The sequence below is a fragment of the Scyliorhinus canicula genome, chromosome 8, assembly GCF_902713615.1.
Source record: "Scyliorhinus canicula chromosome 8, sScyCan1.1, whole genome shotgun sequence".
In the NCBI taxonomy this organism is placed as follows: domain Eukaryota; kingdom Metazoa; phylum Chordata; class Chondrichthyes; order Carcharhiniformes; family Scyliorhinidae; genus Scyliorhinus; species Scyliorhinus canicula.
In genome coordinates, this window is record NC_052153.1 from 170,344,151 (window position 1) to 170,366,470 (window position 22,320).

The 22,320-nt window shown below is 47.2% G+C and overlaps 1 protein-coding gene across 25 annotated transcripts in view; it reads right to left on the minus strand.

The window, feature by feature from the left end:
- tenm3 (teneurin transmembrane protein 3) overlaps window positions 1-22,320 on the minus strand; it is a 4,148,867-nt gene that overhangs the window by 92,244 nt on the left and 4,034,303 nt on the right. For all 25 annotated transcript variants that reach the window (XM_038805737.1, XM_038805738.1, XM_038805732.1 and 22 more), the window contains 3 exons: window positions 17,551-17,812; window positions 14,817-15,084; window positions 4,653-4,796 (listed from right to left, as the gene is read on the minus strand). In XM_038805737.1, the coding sequence (XP_038661665.1) occupies window positions 4,653-4,796; window positions 14,817-15,084; window positions 17,551-17,812 (674 nt within the window). The remainder of the gene's footprint in view (window positions 1-4,652; window positions 4,797-14,816; window positions 15,085-17,550; window positions 17,813-22,320) is intronic.

Here is a 22,320-nt window from a genome sequence, read left to right on the forward strand (position 1 = left end):
AATTCAATTTGAAGTGATGCACAGAGCACGTATGACAAAGTCGCGTATGAGTGCGTTTTTTCCAGAGGTGGAGGACAGATGCAAGTGGTAACGGGGGCGGCTAACCACACACACATGTTTTGGTCCTGTACGAAATTGATGGGATTTTGACAGTCTTTTTCAGGACAATGCCAGAGACCTTGGGGGTGAGGGTGGTGGTATTTGGGGTATCGGAAGATCCGGGAGCGCAGGTGGGGAGAGAAGTTGGCGTGTTGGCCTTTGTCTCGCTGATAGCCCAGAGGAAGATCTTGTTCGGGTGGAGGGCTATAGAAGAGCCAAGGTCAGTGGGGTGGGTGACTCACCTGGCGGAACTCTTACATCTGGAGAAGATAAAAATTTGCCATTAGGGGGATCTTCTTCTTTAAGTGTTGGTAAACGTCAGTGGGGGAGGGTGTAATGGGGGTGTTGCTTTCTGTGTTGCTTAGAGTGTTTTGAACACTCTTCCTTAAGAGGCAGAGGAAGAAGTGTCTTTATTTTTAATGCAGAGCCAGATAGATTCTTGATAGACAAGGATGCAAAAGGTTACCAGGAGTACGTGGGAATGTTGATTGATGTTACAATCAGATCAATCGTGATCTTATTGAATGGTAGAGCAGGACCGAGGGGCTAAGTGGCCTATGCCTGCTCCCAATTCTTCCCTCCCCTTCCACATCCAGATGCAGCAGTCGCTCCAGCAGGGTATATCCCGGCAATCTAGGGAACCTCTTCCAGACCTTTCGTGCAAAGTCCCTAACCTGTAGATACCTGAACTCACTACCCCTCAGCAGCTCTACCCTCTCCCTTCGCTCCTCCAGACTGGCGATCACTTCCTCCAAATACAAATCTCTGACATTGACCAGCCCCTCTTCCCTCCACCTCCTGTATACACTATCCACCCCCACCCCCCCGGCTCAAACCCATGATTCTCACAGCGGTGTTAGCACCGACATCCCTTCCACCCTAAAATGCCTCCTCAGCTGATTCCACATCTTCACCGTGGACTGCACCACTGGACTCCCTGAATACCTACTCAGAGCCATTGCCAATGCTGCTGTCACCATAGCCCTCAAACTAGGCCCCTTACAGCCTGCTCCTAATTCATATCTCTCTATGTATATTCATATTAATCTTTATTTCATGAAGTTCAGTATTTCAATGAATTCCTTATTTAAATTAGCCAATAAATCCATTCTATTAATATTATTAAATGCAGAAAGTAATTTATTAATTATTAGATGTAGTTGTAGGGCAGCATGGTGGCACAGTGGTTAGCACTGCTGTCTCCCAGTGCCAGGGACCCAGGTTTAATTCCAACCTTGAGTAACTGTCTATGTGGAGTTTGCACATTCTCCCCATGTCTGCGTGGGTTTCCTCAGGGTGCTCCATTTTCCTCCCCCATTCCAAAGATGTGCAGGTCAGGTGGATTGGCCATGTTAAATTGCCCCTTACTTACTGTCCAAAAACAAAAAGATGTGGGGTTACGGGGATAGGGCGGGGGAGTGGGCCTTGGTAAGAGTGATTGTTCAGAGGGTCAGTGCAGACTGGATGAGCTGAATGGCCTCCTTCTGCACTGCAGGAATTCTATAGATAAATGAACGAAATATGCTCAAATCTGTAAATGTTAAAATGAAGGTTTAATTTTCTGTAGGATGTCATGAAGTTTGAATATTTACAGTTTCCAGTATTTAAAGTGAAATGTTACTGCGTTTAAGAGAAATCTAATCATCTTGCTTCTGAGAAAAAAAATCTAAAAATACACTTGGTTATTGATTTCGACCCTGAATTTGGACCCTGAGGATGGCTCTGCTTTCCTTCCTCAACTTAATGAGTTATTGGCAAAATGCCATAAATGCCTGTTCTGTGCACCATTTCTCTGGGAATTTCACCAACATTTCATTCAAGAATGCAGCAACCCATGTGGAAACCCATTATGTGTTCCGATTAATGAATCAGTAATTATGGTACAGACTTTGCAATCAGTGGTGGACTGATGGAGCTCACTGTTGGCTGCAGATAAACTGCCTCAAAGTTCTAACAATCTCTGTGGTGTGGATTTAAGATGACAGGGTGGCCCAGTGGTTAGCCCCTGCCTCACAGCAGCTGGGATTCTGGTTTGATTCCGACCTTGGGCGACTGTCTGTGAGGAGTTCGCACTTTCTCCCGTGTCGGCGTGGGTTTCCTCTGGGTGCTCCAGTTTCTTCCCACAATCCAATGATGCTCAGGTTATGTGGATTGGTCATGCTAAATTGCCCCTCAGTGTCCAAAGGCAAGCGGGCTTACAGTTTGCGAGGGAGTGGGCCTAGGTAGAATGCACTTTCAGAGGGTTATTGCAGACTCAATGGGTCAAATGGCCACCTTCTGCACTGTAGGGATTCTATGAAGTTCCTGAGGAATCTTTGCAGGGTTGATGTGGAGTGGATGTTTTCTCTTGTCAGAGAATCTCGAATTGGGGGTCACTGTTTAAAAATAAGGGTTCAATCATTTAAGACAGAGGTGAGGACAAATCTTTTTTCTCAGGAGTCGTGAATCTCCGAAATGCCCTTCCTCAAAATGCAGTGGACGCAGAGGCTTTGAATAATTTTAAAGTTGAGCTAGATAGATTTGTGATTAACATAGGGGTGAACGGTTATCTGGGGTACGCAAGAAAGTGGGTTGAGGTTACAATCAGATCGGCCATGTTCTTATTGAATGGCAGAGCAGGCTCGAGTGGCCGACTCCTGCTCCCAATTCGAATGTTTATCGGGATTTCCCCTTATTATTTTGTAAATGTATCAAGTCAAAAGGTTCCCCAGATGGCCAGCAACAGTGATGTCATCAGCCAATTACATTGAAGTATTCTTGCTGTATTTGACAGCAAATCAGGAAGTAAAATGGACTGTTATCCTCCAATTTAATTTAATTTTACGGAGGCTGAAACAGGTGAATCTATCTGCATGGGATTCAGGTAGAACCTGAAATATTATAAGCAAACTTTAACAAAAATTAAAATGTTGATTTTTATTATAATGGCGACATTTGGAATTGCACAAATATAACATTTGTTTTTTAAGGGTAGTAAAGCTGTCAAGGAATAATGGTGAACGGAGTACATCATTGAAAACCCTGTCATAATCCCATTCAGCAGGCTATACAGTTTTCAAGGGCTTTTACATTGAGATTAATAGCATAAAAGGGAAGTTTTCATCAATTCAGTGACTTCTACTTGATTACAGACAGGGAAATCTTCAGTGGTGCACCCTATGTTGGAAAATGCAGAATTATTGCCAGCATCTTCTTGATTCCCATTGTGAATTATGAATGCACAGATTCCAGAAGGAGCTGTCAATTTCAGAGTTGTAACAGGATTGAGTTATGCTGCTATTATCACCTCAGATGTTGACAATGTTGCAATGTGTGGTTTACATTTTTATTATGCACCTTATTCCATTGGCATAACACCCTGACATATTATCTATTGGCATACAGTACTGTATATTATCTACAATTTTACATGGCAGGAGTAACATTATGAGGCTTCGCTGCCAGGAATGGGGTCAGGAACAGGATTGTGACATTAGAGCATCAAATTTCGAACCCATGTTGGTGAACTGGGTGGGAACAGAAAGCACCATGCTTCCACAAGAATGATGGACGCTGGGCTTGCACAGGGGCGGGGGGGGGGGGGGGGGGGGGGGGGGAGGGGGGGGGGGGGGAGAAATTCCACCCGATCCATACGAGGCAAGGCTGCTCAGGAAGCTTCACCAACTGGATTTTCTGCAGGTCCCTCCTCTGTAGAGCCTTGCGTGGGGCCTGCTGAAAATCTTTGAAATTAGGTGACGTTGGGCACACCAGAAATTGAATGAATGGGGCAGCACGGTAGCATGGTGGTTAGCATAAATGCTTCACAGCTCCAGGGTCCCAGGTTCGGTTCCCGGCTGGGTCACTGTCTGTGTGGAGTCTGCACATCCTCCCCGTGTGTGCGTGGGTTTCCTCCGGGTGCTCCGGTTTCCTCCCACAGTCCAAAGATGTGCGGGTTAGGTGGATTGGCCATGCTAAATTGCCCGTAGTGTCCTAAAAAGTAAGGTTAAGGGGGGGGTTATTGGGTTACGGGTATAGGGTGGATACGTGGGTTTGAGTAGGGTGATCATGGCTCGGCACAACATCGAGGGCCGAAGGGCCTGTTCTGTGCTGTACTGTTCTATGTTCTATGAATGATAGTCAGGGTTAAAGTTGGATTCCCAGTCAACTTCCCTTATGTTTGCGCAGAGGGGCTGAGCATTTTCGGACCCTTTTGAATTTAACTGTGGGCCTTTGGCCTGGGGGCTTTGGTCAAAAGAGAGCAAAGTTCTCTCAGGGGATGATGCTGGACCGTACAAAGCTCCATCCTGTGGCAGATGTATGGAACTGTAGGTGTGACTGCAGCTGGGATTCTCCCATCCCAGTGCTACCGCTGTTAGCGAGGGCGGAGAATTTGCGCTCAGCCAAATCTCCCATTCACTGCAGCGGGACTGGAGAATCTCGCAGGCGTGAATGGACCGGGAATCCCGCCCTGCGTGTCACAGTCAGGAATCCAAATAAGGAATGTATGACATCTAAAGCCACAGATAAGACAGATAATAGTTGTGCATTTTTTTTTCACCATCTGAATGACTTACCGTTTTGAACATCCAAAACGTGGTGCTTGTTCAGTGACCAGCCACCCATGTTTGAAGAGTCCAATTCATACCCTTGCAGAACAGAGGTCCTCTTCTCCCAGAGGATGAGGTCCAGACAGGACTCGTACTCGTAACCAACAGAAACTGGACAAAGAGAAAGCCATCATTAATTGATTGGTGGGCATGAGCATTTTCTTTCAAATTTCACACAGCTGAAAGACAAACTCAAAGCACTCCCTCACATGAGGCACAGCAGAAATTTGAAACCTCCTTCTCCAAAAGGCCGCGGATTTGGGGGCAGCACGGTAGCATTGTGGATAGCACAATTGCTTCACAGCTCCAGGGTCCCAGGTTCGATTCCGGCTTGGGTCACTGTCTGTGCGGAGTCTGCACATCCTCCCCGTGTGTGCGTGGGTTTCCTCCGGGTGCTCCGGTTTCCTCCCACAGTCCAAAGATGTGCAGGGGTAGGTGGATTGGCCATGCTAAATTGCCCTTCGTGTCCAAAATTGCCCTTAGTGTTGGGTGGGGTTACTGGGTTATGGGGATAGGGTGGAGGTGTTGACCTTGGGTAGGGTGCTCTTTCCAAGAGCCGGTGCAAACTCGATGGGCCAAATGGCCTCCTTCTGCACTGTAAATTCTATGATAATCTATGATGTCAGGTCGAATTAAACTTTCCAGACTGAGATTGCTGTTTAGTCATGGTATCATGTCATAGTCAACCAAAGGCATGTAAACAGGGTTGAAATACAAGTAGGCTGTGACCTAACTGAATGGCGGAGAGACCTTGAGGATTGAATGGCCAACTTGTGTTCCTAAGGTCCAATGAAGCAAAACTGGACATAGGTTTCTCCTAGCTGGGCTTCAGCACATTTCTGGCTCTAGGTTTGCTGGAAAATCAGAAAGAAAAGCTCATTTTCCTCAGTCTTTTTTTCTGTCACTGAGCAGTCTTAGTTAGATAAATTAAAGTGATGCAAATCGCCTGCAACTCTGGGAGCGTCTGCCTGCTGTCCTGTTAATGTGGGATTTGGCACACATACATTTTTCCACTTTTCAAAAGTAAATACTTAATTGCTTCTTTCTTTCCACAGGGCTATAGATACTTACAACATTGAAGGAGACCGTAAGGCATCATCTTGCACCTGTGCTGTTCTGGTGTTCTGCTTAGAGCAGAGAAGGTTATGTGGAGATTTATAAAGGTACCCAAAATCCTGAAGAGTTTTGATAGGGTAAATAATGAAAAACTGTTTCCAGTGGCAGGATGGTCAGTAAACAGACGACAGACTTGGCATAGAACCAGAAGCCAGTTGAAGAGATTTTGTTTTACACACGGAGTTGTGATCTGGAATGCACTGCTTGAAATATTGGTGGAAGCAGATTCAGTAATAACTTTCGAAAGGAAATTGGATAAATACTGAAAGAGGAAAGTATTGTCAAGCTTTGGGGACCAATTAGATTGCTATGCCAATGGGGAAGGTGGTGACGTAGTGGTATTTTCACTAGACTAGTGATCTGGGTTCAAATCCTCTCAGGGCAGATGGTGAAATTTAAATTCAATGAAAACCTGGAAAACCCATCTGGTGCATTAACTCCCTCCAGGGAAGGAAATCAGCCATCCTTACCTTGTCTGGCTCAGATCCACAGCAAATGTTGCTGACTTTCAAATGTCCTAGTAAGCCACTCTGTTCAAGGGAAATCAGGGATGGGCAATGAATGTTGGCCTAGCCACCAACACCCACATGCAGTGATTTGAAAAAAGAGTTGATTCTGGTCTTGCAGAGGATATGCTCTGTGATTCTAAAGCTCTGCATAAAGATGCTTCATCTAATCTCTCTCTTCAATCTTTTAGAGACAGTTAACTTGATGGTTCCTCCTCATTGACCAAATGTTGAGCCTATTAGGGACTCAATGGAAAATCTTCATGGAGAAGACATGGCTAAAGAACTAAATTATTACTTTACATCTGTTTTCACAAAGGAAGCTGATAATAAGAAGGTTACACTTAAAGACAAGAGGGAAGCTATGGATCAGATAGCAAAAACATTACTGAAATTCAAGCTTGTTCAGATAGAATGCATCTAAGGAGTTGCTGCAAAGTTAAAAATAGCAGAGTCACTGGTCATAATTTATCAGTACAGAGTGATTGGTCCAGGATCACCACTGGAGGAGTGTTAATGTTATAAAGAGGAGAGGGATATATCAGTAAATTATAGGTCCGTCAACCCAATATTGGTGGTGGGGAAGTTATTGAAAACCATTATCAACGGAGAAATAAACTTTAATTTGGAATCGTATTGATTAGTTATTTATAAAAGGCAAATCATGTTGGACTAACTTGTTTGAATTATTTGATCAGATAACAGAGAAGGTTGGTCAGGGTAATTCCGTACATGGTGTTATGTACAGACTTTTGATAGAAAAATGCCACAATAGGAGGCTTAAGAACAAAAAGATGGACGGCAGGATGTCATGGTGGTTAGACCTGCTGCCTCACACCACCAGGGACCGGCTACAATTCCGACCTCGGATGACTGTCTGTGTGGAGTTTGTACATTCACCCTGTGTTCCTCCGGGTGCCCTGGGTTATTCTCTCAGTCCAACGATGTGCTGGTTAAGTGGATTGGCCATGTAAAAATTGCTTCTTAGTGTCCAAGGGTTAGGTAATGGTCACTGAGTTATGGGGATACAGGGTTCTGAGGGAGTGGGCTCAGGTGGCGTGCTCTGTCAGAGGATCTGTGCATACCCGATGGGCCAAATGGTCTCCCTGCACTGTAGGGATTCTATGCTAAAAGTTCATGGAATTAAGGGGAAAGTGGTGGTGTTGACACAAAATTGTTTCTTTTAATAACAATAATCTCTATTGTCACAAGTCGGCTTACTGAAGTGAAACTAATGTGAAAATCCCCTGGTCACCACATTCCGGCGCCTGTTCGGGGACACAGAGGGAGAATTCAGAATGTCCAAATTACCTAACAGCACGTCTTACGGGACTTATGGGAGGAAACTGGAGCAGCAGGAGGAAACCCACGCAGACACAGGGAGAATGTGCAGACAGTGACCCAAGCCGGGAATCGAACCTGGGACCCTGGTATTGTGAAGCGATAATGCTAACCACTATGCTACCGTACTGCCCTCAGGAAACACGGAGTGGAGCTGCGTGGATATTTCACAAACTGGCAAGTGCTTTGCAGCGTAGTTCCCCATGAGTCAATATTGTGTCCATTGCTCTCTAATTTTTATAAATAACTTATACTCCGGTGTGGGCAGCAGCATTGCAAAATTTTCAGACGATCTGAAAGTTGGCAATGTAATATGGTAAACGGTGATGAGGATCGTTGTCGGCTTCATGGTGAGACAGACATGATGGTGAAGTGAGCAGAGCGGCAGATGGAGTTCAATATGGAGAAGTGTGAAGAGATGCACTTTGGAGAGACTAACATGGAAAGACAATGTACTGTAAATGATTCCATTTATTGCAGGGCAAGTTGGTGAGGCGTGTACAAAACAACATGTGGTATTCTTGGGGTTTATGAACAGAGGACTAGCATACGAGATGAGGTTAGAACTTTGTACGTTATTGGTTGGACCTCAGCTGGAGTACTGTGGACAAGCTGGGCATCACACTTCAGGAAAGACGGAAAGGTTTGGAAAAACCTTTCTGCACAGCCACTGGTTGAGGTCTGGAATGCACTGTCTGGACCTATGGTGGTGGTGGGTTCGATTGAGACACTCAAGATGGCATTGGATGAGTATTTGAACAAGCAGGGATATGGGGAAAAGGCCAGGAGAATGGCACTAAGTCATGATGTTCATTCAGAGAGCCAGTACAGACATAGAATTTGCAGTGCAGAAGGAGGCCATTCGGCCCATTGAGTCTGTACTGGCCCTTGGAAAGAGCACCCTACTTAAGCCCATACTTCCAACCTATCCCCATTATCCAATAATCCCACCTACCCAGTAATCCCACATGATAGCCGGATAGCCTCCTTCTGCAGCGTAAAAAAACCTCTGGCTTTAGAAAATGCGTAGAGGCTGTTTATCAGGATGCTAACACAGAAGAGGGGCTTCAGTTACGGGGAAAGGTTGGAAAGACTCATTTTGGAACAGAAAAGAGGTGACCTAATAGTGGTTTTCAAAATTATGAGAGGTTTTGCTGGAGAAATAATTCCCTGTGGCGATTTGATCAATAATTGGAGATCATAGGTTGAAAATCATTGGCAAAATATCAAGAGGGGAATACATTTCTACACGTAGAGGCGTAGTTGTGATCACAAAGCTCTACCTGAAGAAATGCTGGAATCCACAACTAATTTTAAAAGAGAGTTAAACAGCTACTTGAGGATGAGGAGCTTACAGGGGTAGGGACAAAAAGTGAGAGTGACTACTCTTTCAAGGAGCCTCCACATGCTCGATGGACCAAATGGCCTCTTTCTATGCTGCAAGCTTCCATGATTCTATGACTCCAGAACGAGAGCAGACAGTCTGTTCAGCCCATCAAAATCATTTTGGATTTTAGAGTCTCAATTGGACCCCCTGCTGCAATGGAAAGAGTCTAATTTTATTGTAATAATAATAATTGCTTATTGTCACGAGTAGGCTTCAATTAAGTTACTGTGAAAAGCCCCTAGTCACCACATTCCGGCGCCTGTCCGGTGAGGCTGGTACGGGAATTGAACCTACGCTGCTGGCCTTGTTCTGCATTACAATCCAGCTGTTTAGCCCACTGTGCTAAACCAGCCCTTATGTGCGTGATCGAATCATCACGCTGCGCCCTAAAAGCAGAGCGCCGTGGCGCAGCGCGGCTGACAGAAGCCGAGAGACCCCGCTCCCGGAATCTCACTGGCTCGCAACGCTTCGTGAGATCTAACGCGATCTCGCGAGACGTTGAGATGTAAATCACGCGCATTGCGGGCGGGATCACTTTTAGGCAAATCTGCATATTCAAGTGAGACAGCTAGTCTCACTTTAAGTGTGCAGTTTATGAGGTACCCGAGGTGTTGGGATATATCTCCTTAGCCTCTGAGACCTCGGGCAAGCATCATTCAGTAGTGGTCTCCAAAAACGGAGACCAGATGGAATGGCGCTTGTGGGGGTCCCCAGGGGATTTGAGGGCTCCCAGGTGCATGCCCTTTTGGCAGGGTGGTATCATGGCACTGCTTTTGCCACCATTGTGCCAGTCTGGCATGGCCAATGAACCCAGACAACACTGCCAGCTGACAGGAGCACTGCCAAGATGCTAGGTTCTCACTGCCAAGGTGTCAAGCTGCCATTTTCTTGCGTGATGGTGATCAGGCCGGTGATTCTCTGTGTGGGTGTTGCCGGGGGGGGAGCTGTGGGAGGCGGTGGGGCAGGAACCCTCCCATAGTGCATTGGGATGGGTGTCGGGGATCGCTTCAGGGGCTCCAGGGATCAGGACGCCATTTTTAAATGTCGCTACACTGAGGAGTCCCGGCGAGTGGAGCTCCTCAGTGCACAAAACGGGGCTATGTGCAGCCCCGGATGCGCGTTCCCGCTGAGGTCCCCTACCTAACCGGGATGCTGCTTTATAGCATTGTGTTTCTCCGCACTGCGAGCATCGGGAAACATGTGGCTAAACACGCTCGCTTTGGGACTTTGTTCCCATTGAGTTAAATCCCGCCCATTGTTCTTATTTAGTTGTTCATGGGATGTGGCTGTCACTGGCAAGATCAGTATTTTTTGCCCATGCCTAATAACCTTTGAACTAAGAGGTTTATTCAGCCATTTTAGAGGGCAGGTAGGAGTCAGCCACATTCTGAGTCTGGAGTGCCATGTAGGGGAGAATGGGAAAGGATGGCAGCTTTCCTTCCCCAAAGGGGGCATTAGAGATGAATTTGCACACCAACTGATGATGGCACTGTCATTGAGACTAGTTTTCAATTCCAGATTTTTTAAATGAGTGAATTTAAATTCCGCCAGTGGGATTTGAACCCATGTCTCCAGAGAATTAGCTTGGGCCCCTGGCATGGGTTGCACGGTTGCACAGTGGTTAGCACTGCAGCCTCACAGCTCCAAGGACCTGGGTTCAATTCCAGCCTCGGGTGACTGCCGATGTGGTGTTTGCAGTTTCTCCACATGTCTGCTTGGGCTTCCTCCGGGTGCTCCGGTTTCCTCCCACAGTCCAAAGATGTGCAGGTTAGGTGGATTGGCAATGCTAAATTGTCCCTTCGTGTCCAAAAGGTTAGGTCATGCTACGGGGATAAGGTGGAGTCGTGGGCTTAAGTAGGATATTCTTTCCGAGAGCCGGTACGGACTCGATGGGCCGAATTGCCTCCTTCTGCGTTGTAAATTCTATGAATCTATTACTAGTTAGAGACATTTCCACTAAAACACCATCTTCCCACTGAAGTTACCTCATGTCACTCCTTATCATAACTTACACGAGGCAACTCTCTTGGTAATCGGGTTTAGGATGAACATGTGGCAAACATACAGGAAGTAAACTTTATCAATGACTAAATTGCAGTGAACCCACTCCCTATTTCATTGAGCATTGGAAACCATGAGTGGTCAGCAATCTCCAGTAGTTTCACTAACATGATAAATCTACAGAGCAGTCTTCAGTGAACCGATGTCTGACCTTTACATTCTACAACAATGATGGAGTGGGGTTTAACTGGACCTTTGTGGTGGCTGGGAGGGTGATGTCAAGGAGAAGGTGACATTAATGGTAAAGTGGCAGAAAACACCACAGCTACAAACTTGGGAGCGAATAGAATTGTTTTTATATCGGTGGGAGTTCTTTCACAGCAAAATAACTGGAGCTTGTGTTTGTCGATGGAATCTGTACAATTTTGTGCACTCTGTGGTCTAAAACCATTTAATTTGAAAAGGTTTACTCGGTTTAATAATATAGATATTCCCTCAGAGATCCCCGCGCACTCAATTCCTGTAGTTCGTGCCATTCATTAACATGAATGATCAAATCAACCTTTTCACTTCGAATTAGGTATTGCTGCAGGGATCTAGGGACCCTGATTTTTAAAAAAACGACTAGTTTGAGCTCCCCTGGCTGCGCCGAGTGGAACTGAACCGTACGAGACAATCTATGCTGACTTAGTAGAGTCCTGTCAAGACAGCAGCCAGTGCACGGCAAGTGGGCCTGGCACATGGTCGTGAGGGAAAATCAACTGCAGTCAAAGTGCTGTGTCCAGTGCAAAACACCATGTAGATGGTATGGTAGCGATTCAGTAAGCACACTTCAGGGACTGAAAGGCTTTAGTTATAAAGAGAGATTAGAGAAACGGAGGGGGGTTCGTTTCATTGGGCGGGCGGGGGCAGCGGGGTTTGATCGAGGTGTTCATCACTATGAAAAGTTTTGGTGGGGCGAATAGGGAAACATTCTTTTCACTGGTCAGTGAGTCGGTGACGAGGGGCCACCAATTTAAGATCACGTCAAAGGATCATAGGGAATGGTTGGGGGGATTTTCCTTTCAGCAGTGTGTTGTTAGCCTGCGGAATGTTGTGTCAGAAACAATGGTGGAAACAGAAGCCATACCAGCTGAAGAAAAAGTGGACATGTGAAGAAAAAAAAACTGAGGTAGAATGAAGTGAATAGTTCTTTCTGTCACAATGAACCTAATTATCTCCTTGTAAGACTCTCTAGGATTGCAGGCTCTTAGCTTCCCATTGTTATGAAAATTATCTCTACTGAAAGCTCATGAGCAGAGATAGTGGGTGAGGGTAGTATCTGGAACTAAGATGGAGGAGCGTCACGGTGGCGCAGTGGTTAGCACTGCTGCCTCGCAGCACTGAGGACCCAGGTTCGATCCTAGTGCCGGGTCACTGTCTGTGTGGAGTTTGCATTCTCCCCGCGTCTGCATGGGTCTTGCCCCACAACCCAAATATGTGCAGGGTCGGTGGATTGGCCATAATTGGGTACTTTAAATTTAATTTAAAAAGGAACTAAAATGTTGGAAATACTCGGAAGGTCATGCAGCTCTGGGGAGTGAGTAACAAAGTTAACGGTAGCCCTGCTGCCTCATGGCGCCAAGGTCCCAGGTTCGATCCCGGCTCTGGGTCACTGTCCGTGTGGAGTTTGCACATTCTCCCCATGTCTGCGTGGGTTTCGCCCCCACAACCCAAAGATGTGCAGGGTAGGTCAATTGGCCACATTAAATAGCCCCTTAGTTGGAGAAAATGAATTGGGTATTCTAAATTTATTTTAAAAAACAAAATTAACGGGTGTGATTCAGCCACCGTGTTGCACCTGGCGCGGAGCCAAGCGTGACAGGTGAATCCCGCGAGGCTCCCAAACCCTTTCATTCACCGGCGCCTGGGTGATTAGCACTGGTTTCCCCAAGCATGCACCAGGCATGATAGCATCTCAAGGGGCCTTGGAGGCCATTAAACCCCCTTGGGCGGTCAGGGACACGGTAGGGTAGTGCCCTTGTACTCCCCCTGCCACCCGAGCAATGTCAAGAGATGCAGTGTGGGGGCCATGTCCACGAAAGGGGGAATGGGAGGTGGGGGGGGGGGGGGGGGGGGTTTGAGAGGTCCAGAGAGGTCCACTGAAAGGTTGGGGTGTGAAGGGGGGGTCCTGAAATGGGGGGTGGTATAGAGATCGGGGCGGCCTTTCGAAATGGCGCCCCGCTCTCCAAGGAGCCGATCCTGCTGGCAAGCTCAATTCCCCAGAGCCAGAAAGTGCAGCCTCGGTGGGTGTCCAAATAAAATCCAAGTGCCGTTGGCTAGGAGAGGGACATGACGAATGTTGAGGTTAGGGATAGATGTTTGATTACTCTAGGTCTAGTCGGCATAAGGAGGAAGGATGTGTTGGTTATTCTAAAAGGCATTAAGGTCCGGATGGGATCTATCCCATGTTACTGAGGGAGGTGAGAGAGGAGATAGCTGGGGCCTGAACAGATATCTTTGCAGCATCCTTGAACACGGGTAAAGTACCGGAGGACTGGAGAATTGCTAATGTTGCCCCCTTGTTTAAGAAGAGTAGCAGGGATAATCCAGGTAATTATAGACCGGTGAGCCTGACGTCAGTGGTAGGGAAGCTGCTGGAGAAGATACTGAGGGATAGGATCTATTCCCATTTGGAAGAAAATTAGCTTATCAGTGATAGGCAACATGGTTTTGTGCAGGGAAGGTCATGTCTTACCAACTTAATAGAATTCTTTGAGGAAGTGACAAAGATGTCATACACATGGACTTCAGTAAGGCATTTGATAAGGTTCCCCATTGTAGGCTGATGGAGAAAGTGAAGTCTCATGGGGCCCAGGGTGTACTAGCTAGATGGATAAAGAACTGGCTGGGCAACAGGAGACAGAGAGTAGTAGTGTAAGGGAGTTTCTCAAAATGGAGAACTGTGACCAGTGGTGATCCACAGGGATCTGTGCTGGGACCACTGTTGTTTGTGATATACATAAATGATCTGGAGGAAGGTATAGGTGGTCTGATTAGCAAGTTTGCAGATGACACAAAGATTGGTGGAGTAGCAGATAGTGAAGGGGACTGTCAGAGAATACAGCAGAATATAGGTAGATTGGAGAGTTGGGCGGAGAAATGGCAGATGGAGTTAAATTAGGTTCAATTAGCGTCATTTAAGATGTATCTAGACAGATACATGAATGGGCAGGGAGCAGAGGGATACAGATCCTTAGAAAATAGGCGACAGTTTTAGATAGAGGATCTGGATCGGCGCAGGCTTGGAGGGCCGAAGGACCTGTTCCTGTGCTGTAATTTTTCTTTGTTCTTTGACTAACGGTCTCATTTGCAAAATACTTCGCTCAACCCGTCCGAAAACGGACATCAAAATCTTACTGGTGAATCGTGCCCAATGTTTCAGGCCTATGACCTTTCATCATTTGTTCTCATGAAAGGTTACAGTCCAGGGATGGTAACTCTGCCTCTCTCTCGACAGATGCTGCTTGGCATGCTGAGTATTTTCAGCCTTTGCCTTTTCCAGCATCCATAGCATTATGCTTTTGTATTGTGTGCGGGCAGTATTGGGTTTGCTTGCACTCTTCAGTGTAGTCGATAATTTGCAAGCAATCCCTGGCAATAGGGCCAGAAATCAAGGACGATGACTGCCGTGTGGCTGGGTCCACTATTACCTGTTTGTAGCTTCTGATGCAGGATAAAGAAAGCTGGAGCCACACGATAAGCAAACACGGCGAGGCAAAATTCTTCTTTCCAACTTACCGACTGCCTCAGACAGGCCGTAGACCTTTTGGTTGTAGGCATCGGTTTTGTCCCAGATGAAGGTGTACGCCAAATTTGGTGATGCTGGGAACCATTTCTGGAACAGCCGGCCCACCACAGCCACCATCAGGTGAACCTTCATCAAGTTGAACGGCACTGTGCCCTGGGTCATTGTGACTTTCAGAACCGGCTTATAGCCAGCGGCACGTGAGCTCAGGTAGGTTAGCTTCAGGTCGGTGCCAGGAATCTCGGTTTCTTCATGAAGCACCTGAAGGATATATCAGAGAGAGAGAGAAGATCAGAGGGAGAGCGACAGAGAGAGAGAGAAGATCAGGGAGCAAGAGAGAGAGACTTTGTCTACAGCTGAAGTAAAGGCAATGATAATGCTCACAATCACCGGGGAGATTTTAAGACCAAAACAAAAAAAAAAAATCACTCATTTCATTTCAACTGTGATTTCTCCTGGGCATGCATTACCAACACCCCATTAGACAGTACAGATGGAGCCATCAATATGGAACAGGAAATTTGATTGAAGAATGTAATTATGCCTGTACACAGTGCCATGAAGTTTATATTAACACAGACCCCAGGTGTGTGAATGTAAACCTTGCAATGAAACAATGTCATAATGCTACGGTGACAGAGTGATGCTACATGTTGGGAAATGAATGTGTGGCACCATGTAGGAGAGGAACGCCCCCCCCCCCCCCCCCCAATCTCCACCCTGTTGTGAAGGCAGCTGGTGTGAACAGATATTAAGTACTCCCCCTGCTGCAGGGCTGCTGAGAGAAGGGCGGAAAATTAGCAGCAGAGTTTTTTTTTAAATGACCCGAAGATCACAAAGTTTTACAAACTAGAAATTTCTCCAGTTTCAGTTCTGGGGCGAAATTCTCCGACCCCCAGCAGGGTCGGAGAATCGCCTGGGGGCGCCTAAAATCCCGCCCCCGCCGTGGCAGAGATTCTCCGCCACCCGGGAAGTGGCGGGGGCAGGAATTTCGCCACTCCGATCGGAGAGGCCCCTGCGGCGATTCTCTGGCCCGGATGGGCCGAAGTCCCGCCGCTGGGAGGCCTCTCCCGCCGCCGAGGTTTAAACCACCTCTGGAAAGGCGGGCTCAGCGGCGCGAGCAGGCCCCCGGGGTCCTGGGGGGGCGGGGGGCGATCGAACCCCGGGGGGTGCCCCCACGGCGGCCTGGCCCGCGATCGGGCCCCCCCCCTCAGAGTCCGGGCCAGTGCCCTGGCTGCACTAGTTTCTTCCGCGTCCGCCACGGCCTCCGCCATGGCGGAAGCGGAAGAGAACCACACATCGCACATGCGCCGGCAGTGACGTCACTGCCGGCGTATACGCGGACCGGCAAAAGCCTTTCGGCCAGCCCCGCTGCCGGGGGCGCCGGTTTTTTGCGCCGGTCTTCTGGTGGCAACCGCTCCGGCGCGGGGCTGGCCCCCAAAGGTGGGGAGAATTCCCCACCTTTGGGGAGGCGCGACCTGAGTGGTTGGCGCCACTCCCCTACTCCGGGACCCTCCGTCACGCTGGGTTGGGGAGAATGCCGCCCCTGGTCTGCAATGAGTTAGCTGTTTCAGCTGGGCATGGTGTTTCCATTTGTTTGGGAGCCCAGAACTATGGAAAATAAATATAAGATAGTCACTGTTAAATCCAATAAGGAATTCAGGGGCAAAATCTTTAACCGGAAAGTGGCAGGAATGCGGGGCTTGGTAACCTGAGGTGAATTGGCGCTGAGGACCCAGGTTTGATCCCAGCCCCGGGTTACCGTCTGTGTGGAGTTTGCACATTCTCCCTGTGTTTGCGTGGGTTTCGCACCCACAACCCAAAGATGTGCAGGTTGGGTGGATTGGCCACGCTAAATTGCCCCTTAATTGGAAAAAAATGAATTGGGTGCTCTAAGTTTATAAAAGAAGACTTGGGGTGAATCGCTTTCACTCACTCAAGGGGAAACTAAGCAAATAAATATAAGGAAGAAAGGAAGAGCGGGGCAGCGCTAGGATACAGAAGATTGCACTTCTGAGGGAGCACAGCATGGGTTTCAATGGCTTTTCCTCACCTGTCTTTTCACGTTTTCTCTGACCCCCATGTGCAGCAGGTGGCTGAGGATGGGATCAGGGACGGCTATAATGGCTCCCATGTTTGAGGGGTGTTAGTGGCGTTGTGGTATTGTCACTGGACTTGTAATCCAGAGACCCAGAGTAATGATCTGGGGACCCAGGTTCGAATCCTGGCATGGCAGTTGGTGAAATTTGAATTCAATTTTAAAAAATCTGGAATTAAAAGTCTAATGATGGCCATGAAACCATTGTCGATTGTCGTAAAATCCCGTCTGGTTCACTAATGTCCTTTAGGGTAGGAGATCTGTCGTCGTTACCTGGTCTGGCCGACATGTGACTCCAGATCCACAGCAATGTGGTTGACTCTTAAATGTCCTCAGGGATGGGCAATAAATGCTGGCCGAGCCAGCAATGCTAACAACTCATTTAATTTAAAAAACCCGGCCTGCTGGACATGGTGACATGTAAATGTTAGCGTTCAGTCAGGTGAGTGGGCAGCAGCGCCAAGCGTGGAAATGCCTTGAAGGGAGCAAAGGAAAAGAATGGCGAGGATGGGAAATCTGATGGATGACGGGCCTCAAAGAGGTTGCTGGAAAGCACTGACCAACACTCTGAACATTTGACTTTTCTTTTGGTTTGACAGAAGAAGAATGTGGAGCAGAGAACCATCTACCTGTGTCTCAGGAATGATGGGGCTCTCCGAAGGAGATGACCGGAAGAAGGTGGACAGAGGGGAAGCCAAGATGATGGGATTTGGCCTCACAAATCCGCTCAGGTCGCAGCTGGGAATCTCATTCTCTTCCTTCTTCATGACCATGGTGTCCATTACGTAAAATACGTTCCAGGGAATCCACACAGTGTGGTGCTGGGTGATGAATGGGACACGTTCAAAGCACAGGGTGAGGGAGGCCCCGCCATTTGCCACCAAGTCAAACCTTGATCAAAAGAAGAGTCACAGAAGGAAAATCAATATCACTCAAGGCTTCAAACAACATAATGGAACTGGACTTTATCTTTAAAATTACGAGCATGATATTTTGTGCCACTCAATCACATTAAAATTATTCACTATTGATATCGTGGCTGCTGCAGCACAACAGCTTGAATAGAAAATGGCGATTTTCTTTTTGAAAGAATAATTTCTGGTGTTCAGGCAAGGAAGGTTCAAGATTCCTTTCCTGGCTTCCATGGATTTAAGCAACCCCAGTTGCAAGGTAACAGCGTAGCTACATTTGGCCTCAGCAACCGTAGGTTGTCAGCGAGGTAGGGTGGGGGAGGAGAGGATCAGTTAAAGTTCCTAGTTACTCCTATTTTAAGGCAAGTGTCCAGTGCGGATAGTATTGAGCTTGGAAGGTGAGTCTCCCTGTGGTCAAAAGCCATCGCAACACTCTCTGGCTCCGCTCTCACAGACACAGTGCCTTCCTCCTCAGAATTGTACCTGAAGAGGTCAAGCACCTGGACAATCACATCCATTAAAGAAATGCAACATTGGAGAAATGATGAGAAACCTGGAGGTAGCTAAATGATTTTGCACTTGGTAAACCGTTAGAACTCCATGTTGTTCTTTGTCTCCCATTCAATCTTAAAAATCTGCACATTAGATTAATTTAAGGCTCTTTAATAAACAGAAGAAGTTTCAATTCATATAATGAATCATTCTTGTCATTCGGGCAGCACGGTGGCGCGGTGGTTCGCACTGCTGTTTCACGGCATCGAGAACCCAGGTTCTATCCTGACCCCGGGTCACTGTCCGTGTGGCGTTTGCACATTCTCCCCGTGTCTGCGTGGGTCTCACTTCCACAACCCAAAAAGATGTGCAGGGTAGGCAGATTGGCTACGTTAAATTGCCCCTTAATTGGAAAAAAAAGAATTTGGTACTCTAAATTTAAAAAAAAGATACTGGATGCCTAGGGTGGTCCTGGCTGCTCATCCTTTTGTCTCAGAGGGGCAATACAACAACATGCATTTATATACAGTCTCTAACTTAATATAACACACCAAGGTGCATCAGAGGGACATTTTTAAACGAGACATTGAGCCGCATAGGATATATTAGGGCAGATAGCTTAAAGCTTGGTTAAAGAGGTGGATTGTATCTTAAAGGAACGAGAAGTAGAGAGGTGAAGATGTTTAGGGGTGGAGTGTGGATTCCAGAACTTAGTCCCTAAGGCAGCTGAAGGTTTGGCCACCGATAGCAATGTGATTAATATTGGGGATGGTCAAGAGGCCAGAATTAGAGGAGCACTAACATATCGGAGGGTTGTAAGGCTGGAGAAGATTACAGAAGTAGGGAGGGATGTGGCCATGGAGAGATTTGAAAATAAATATGAGAATTTTAAATTCAAAACATTGCGTAATTGGGAGCAAATGCAGGTGAGAGAGTACCGGGGTGATAACTGAATGCGGACAAGTGGGATGATTTATATTTAACGGAGGGCAGAACTTAGGAAACCCGCCAACAGTGCTTTTGAATAGTCAAATTATAATAATAATAATAATTGCTTATTGTCACAAGTCGGCTTCAATGAAGTTACTGTGAAAAGCCCCTAGTCGCCACATTCTAGCGCCTGTTCGGGGAGGCCGATACGGGAATTGAACCCGTGCTGCTGGTATTGTTCTGCATTACAAGCCAGCTGTTTAACCCACTGTGCTAAAGCCTGCCCCTAGTCGCCACATTCCGGCCCCTGTTCAGGGAGGCTGGTATGGGAATTGAACCTGCATTGTTCTGCATTACAAGACAGCTGTTTAGCCCACTGTGCTAAACCAGCCCCTATTGCTAAACCAGTCCCAAACAGAGATACCAAGAGCATGAGTGAGGTTTTCAACAGCAGATGAATAATAACCTTCCTGTGATGATGGACAGTTCAAGTAGCTTCCTCTAGTGCAACCCAAAACCATTCATTAAAGTTGCAATTTCACATCTCTAGTCGCCTCCTTTTGTCTCTTACCTTTACTGTGTCAATTGCCTGAGGCTTACAACCCAAAACTTCAAAATGAAACCACAGTATGCGCCTGCAATCCAGCACAAGAAGCATTGACACGACCTTCCACTGCACTCCTTGTGAGCATAGTCTGCAGATGGGAACATGGGAGCATGGAATCACCCCTCCAATCTTAGCAGCTAAATCATCACAGCAAATCGATGTTTGCTGCATTGCTTTTTCCTTGTTCTCTTTATCAGTCCCCAAGTCCTCAACAACACCTTCCAGCTCTGCAGCCTTTGTCACCAAGAAGGACAAGAAATTCGAAACACCATCACCTCCGAGTTCTCCTCAAACACATACAGCTTTGACATATGCAAATGTTCCTTCACCATCACTGGGTCAAAATGCTTGAATTTCCTACCTAGCATCATTACAAATGCACTTCAATGCAAGGAATGCAATAGTTCAAGGAGAAGATTTATGATCACCTTCTTAGAGCAATGAATACAGCTTTGTTAGCTTCATTCAGTAGATCCAGTTTCCTTGGGGGTCAGAAAATAACAGCGTCAACTCACTGTGCCATCAGGGGAACTTCTTCGATCAAATTTTCTCCCTTTTCCAGATGGCCAACACATCTTTATTTGGCCATTCAGTGCTGACTGGACCTCTGCAAAACTCTGTCCCTGGGGAAGTCCGAGTGAGCATGCCAGTGGATTGTCGGACGTCATTTAGTGAGGTGTGCCTGGTCCTCTGTCCACATTTTTACTTCAAGAGTCAAGTGAGATCAATATTTTGAGATGGAAAGAAGATTGACAAAGTTACATTTCAGGTGGCGACTCCGTTAGAACACAGGCCCATTTTCCCCATGAAGTCGAAACCTTTATTGTTTCCGTGCAGAGAAAATTGGACTGTTTACTGTGGGATCAGCACAGTTATATCGCACCATCTGCAATGATGAACAGTAAGAAGTCTTACAACACCAGGTTAAAATCCAACAGGATAGTTACAACCACTAGCTTTCGGAGCACTGCTCCTTCCTCAGGTGAATGAAGAGGTATGTTCCAGAAACATATATATGGACAAATTCAAAGATGCCAGACAATGCTTTGAATGTGAGCATTTGCAGGTAATCAAGTCTTTACAGATCCAGAGATAGGGGTAACCCAAGGTTAAAGAGGTGTGAATTGTCTCAAGCCAGGACAGTTGATAGGATTTTGCAAGCCCAGGCCAGATGGTGGGGGTTGAATGTAATGCGACATGAATCCCAGGTCCTGGTTGAGGCCGCACTCATGTGTGCGGAACTTAGCTATAAGGTTCTGCTCGGCGATTCTGTGTTGTCGTGCGTCCAGAAGGCCGCCTTGGAGAACGCTTACCCGGAGATCAACGGCTGAATGCCCTTGACTGCTGAAGTGTTCCCCGACTGGAAGGGAACATTCCTGCCTGGTGATTGTTGCGCGATGTCCGTTCATTCGTTGTTGCGGCGTCTGCATGGTCTCGCCAATGTACCACGTTTCGGGACATCCTTTCCTGCAGCGTATGAGGTAGACAACGTTGGCCAAGTCGCACGAGTATGCACCGCGTACCTTGTGGGTGGTGTTCTCACATGTAATGGTGGTATCCATGTTGATGATCTGGCACGTCTTGCAGAGATTACCATGGCAGGGTTATGTGGTGCCGTGGTTGCTGTTCTGAAGGCTGGGTAGTTTGCTGCAAACAATGGTTTGTTTGAGGTTGCGCGGTTGTTTGAAGGCAAGTAGTGGGGGTGTGGGGATGACCTTGGCTAGATTTTCATCTGCATTGATGATGTGTTGAAGGCTGCAAAGAAGATATCGTAGTTTCTCTGTTCCGGGAAAGTACTGGACGACGAAGGGTACTCTGTCGGTTGTGTCCCGTGTTTGCCTTCTGAGGAGGTCGGTGCGGTTTTTTGCTGTGGCGCGTTGGAACTGTTGATCGATGAGTCGAGCGCCATATCCCGTTCGTACGAGGGCATCTTTCATCTGTAGATGTCTGTTACGCTCTTCCTCGTCTGAGCAGATCCTGTGTATACGGAGGGCTTGCCCATAGGGGGTGGCTTCTTTTATGTGTTTAGGGTGGAAGCTGGAGAAGTGGAGCATCGTGAGGCTATCCGTGGGCTTGCGGTAAAGCGAAGTGCTGAGGTGACCGTCCTTGATGGACATGAGTGTGTCTAAGAATGCAACTGATTTTGGAGAGTAGTCCATGGTGAGTCTGATGGTGGGATGGAACCTATTGATGTCCTCGTGTAGTCGTTTCAATGATTCTTCGCCATGGGTCCAAAGGAATAAAATGTCATCGATGTATCTGGCGTATAATGTCCATTGACGGTCCTGTGCGGTGAGGAGGTCTTGTTCAAACTTGTGCATGAAGATGTTGGCATATTGAGGTGCGAATTTAGTCCCCATGGCTGTTCTGTGCATCTGAATGAAGAACTTGTCGAAGGTGAAGATGTTGTGATCCAGAATGAAGCGGATGAGTTGCAGAATTGCGTCTGGAGATTGGCA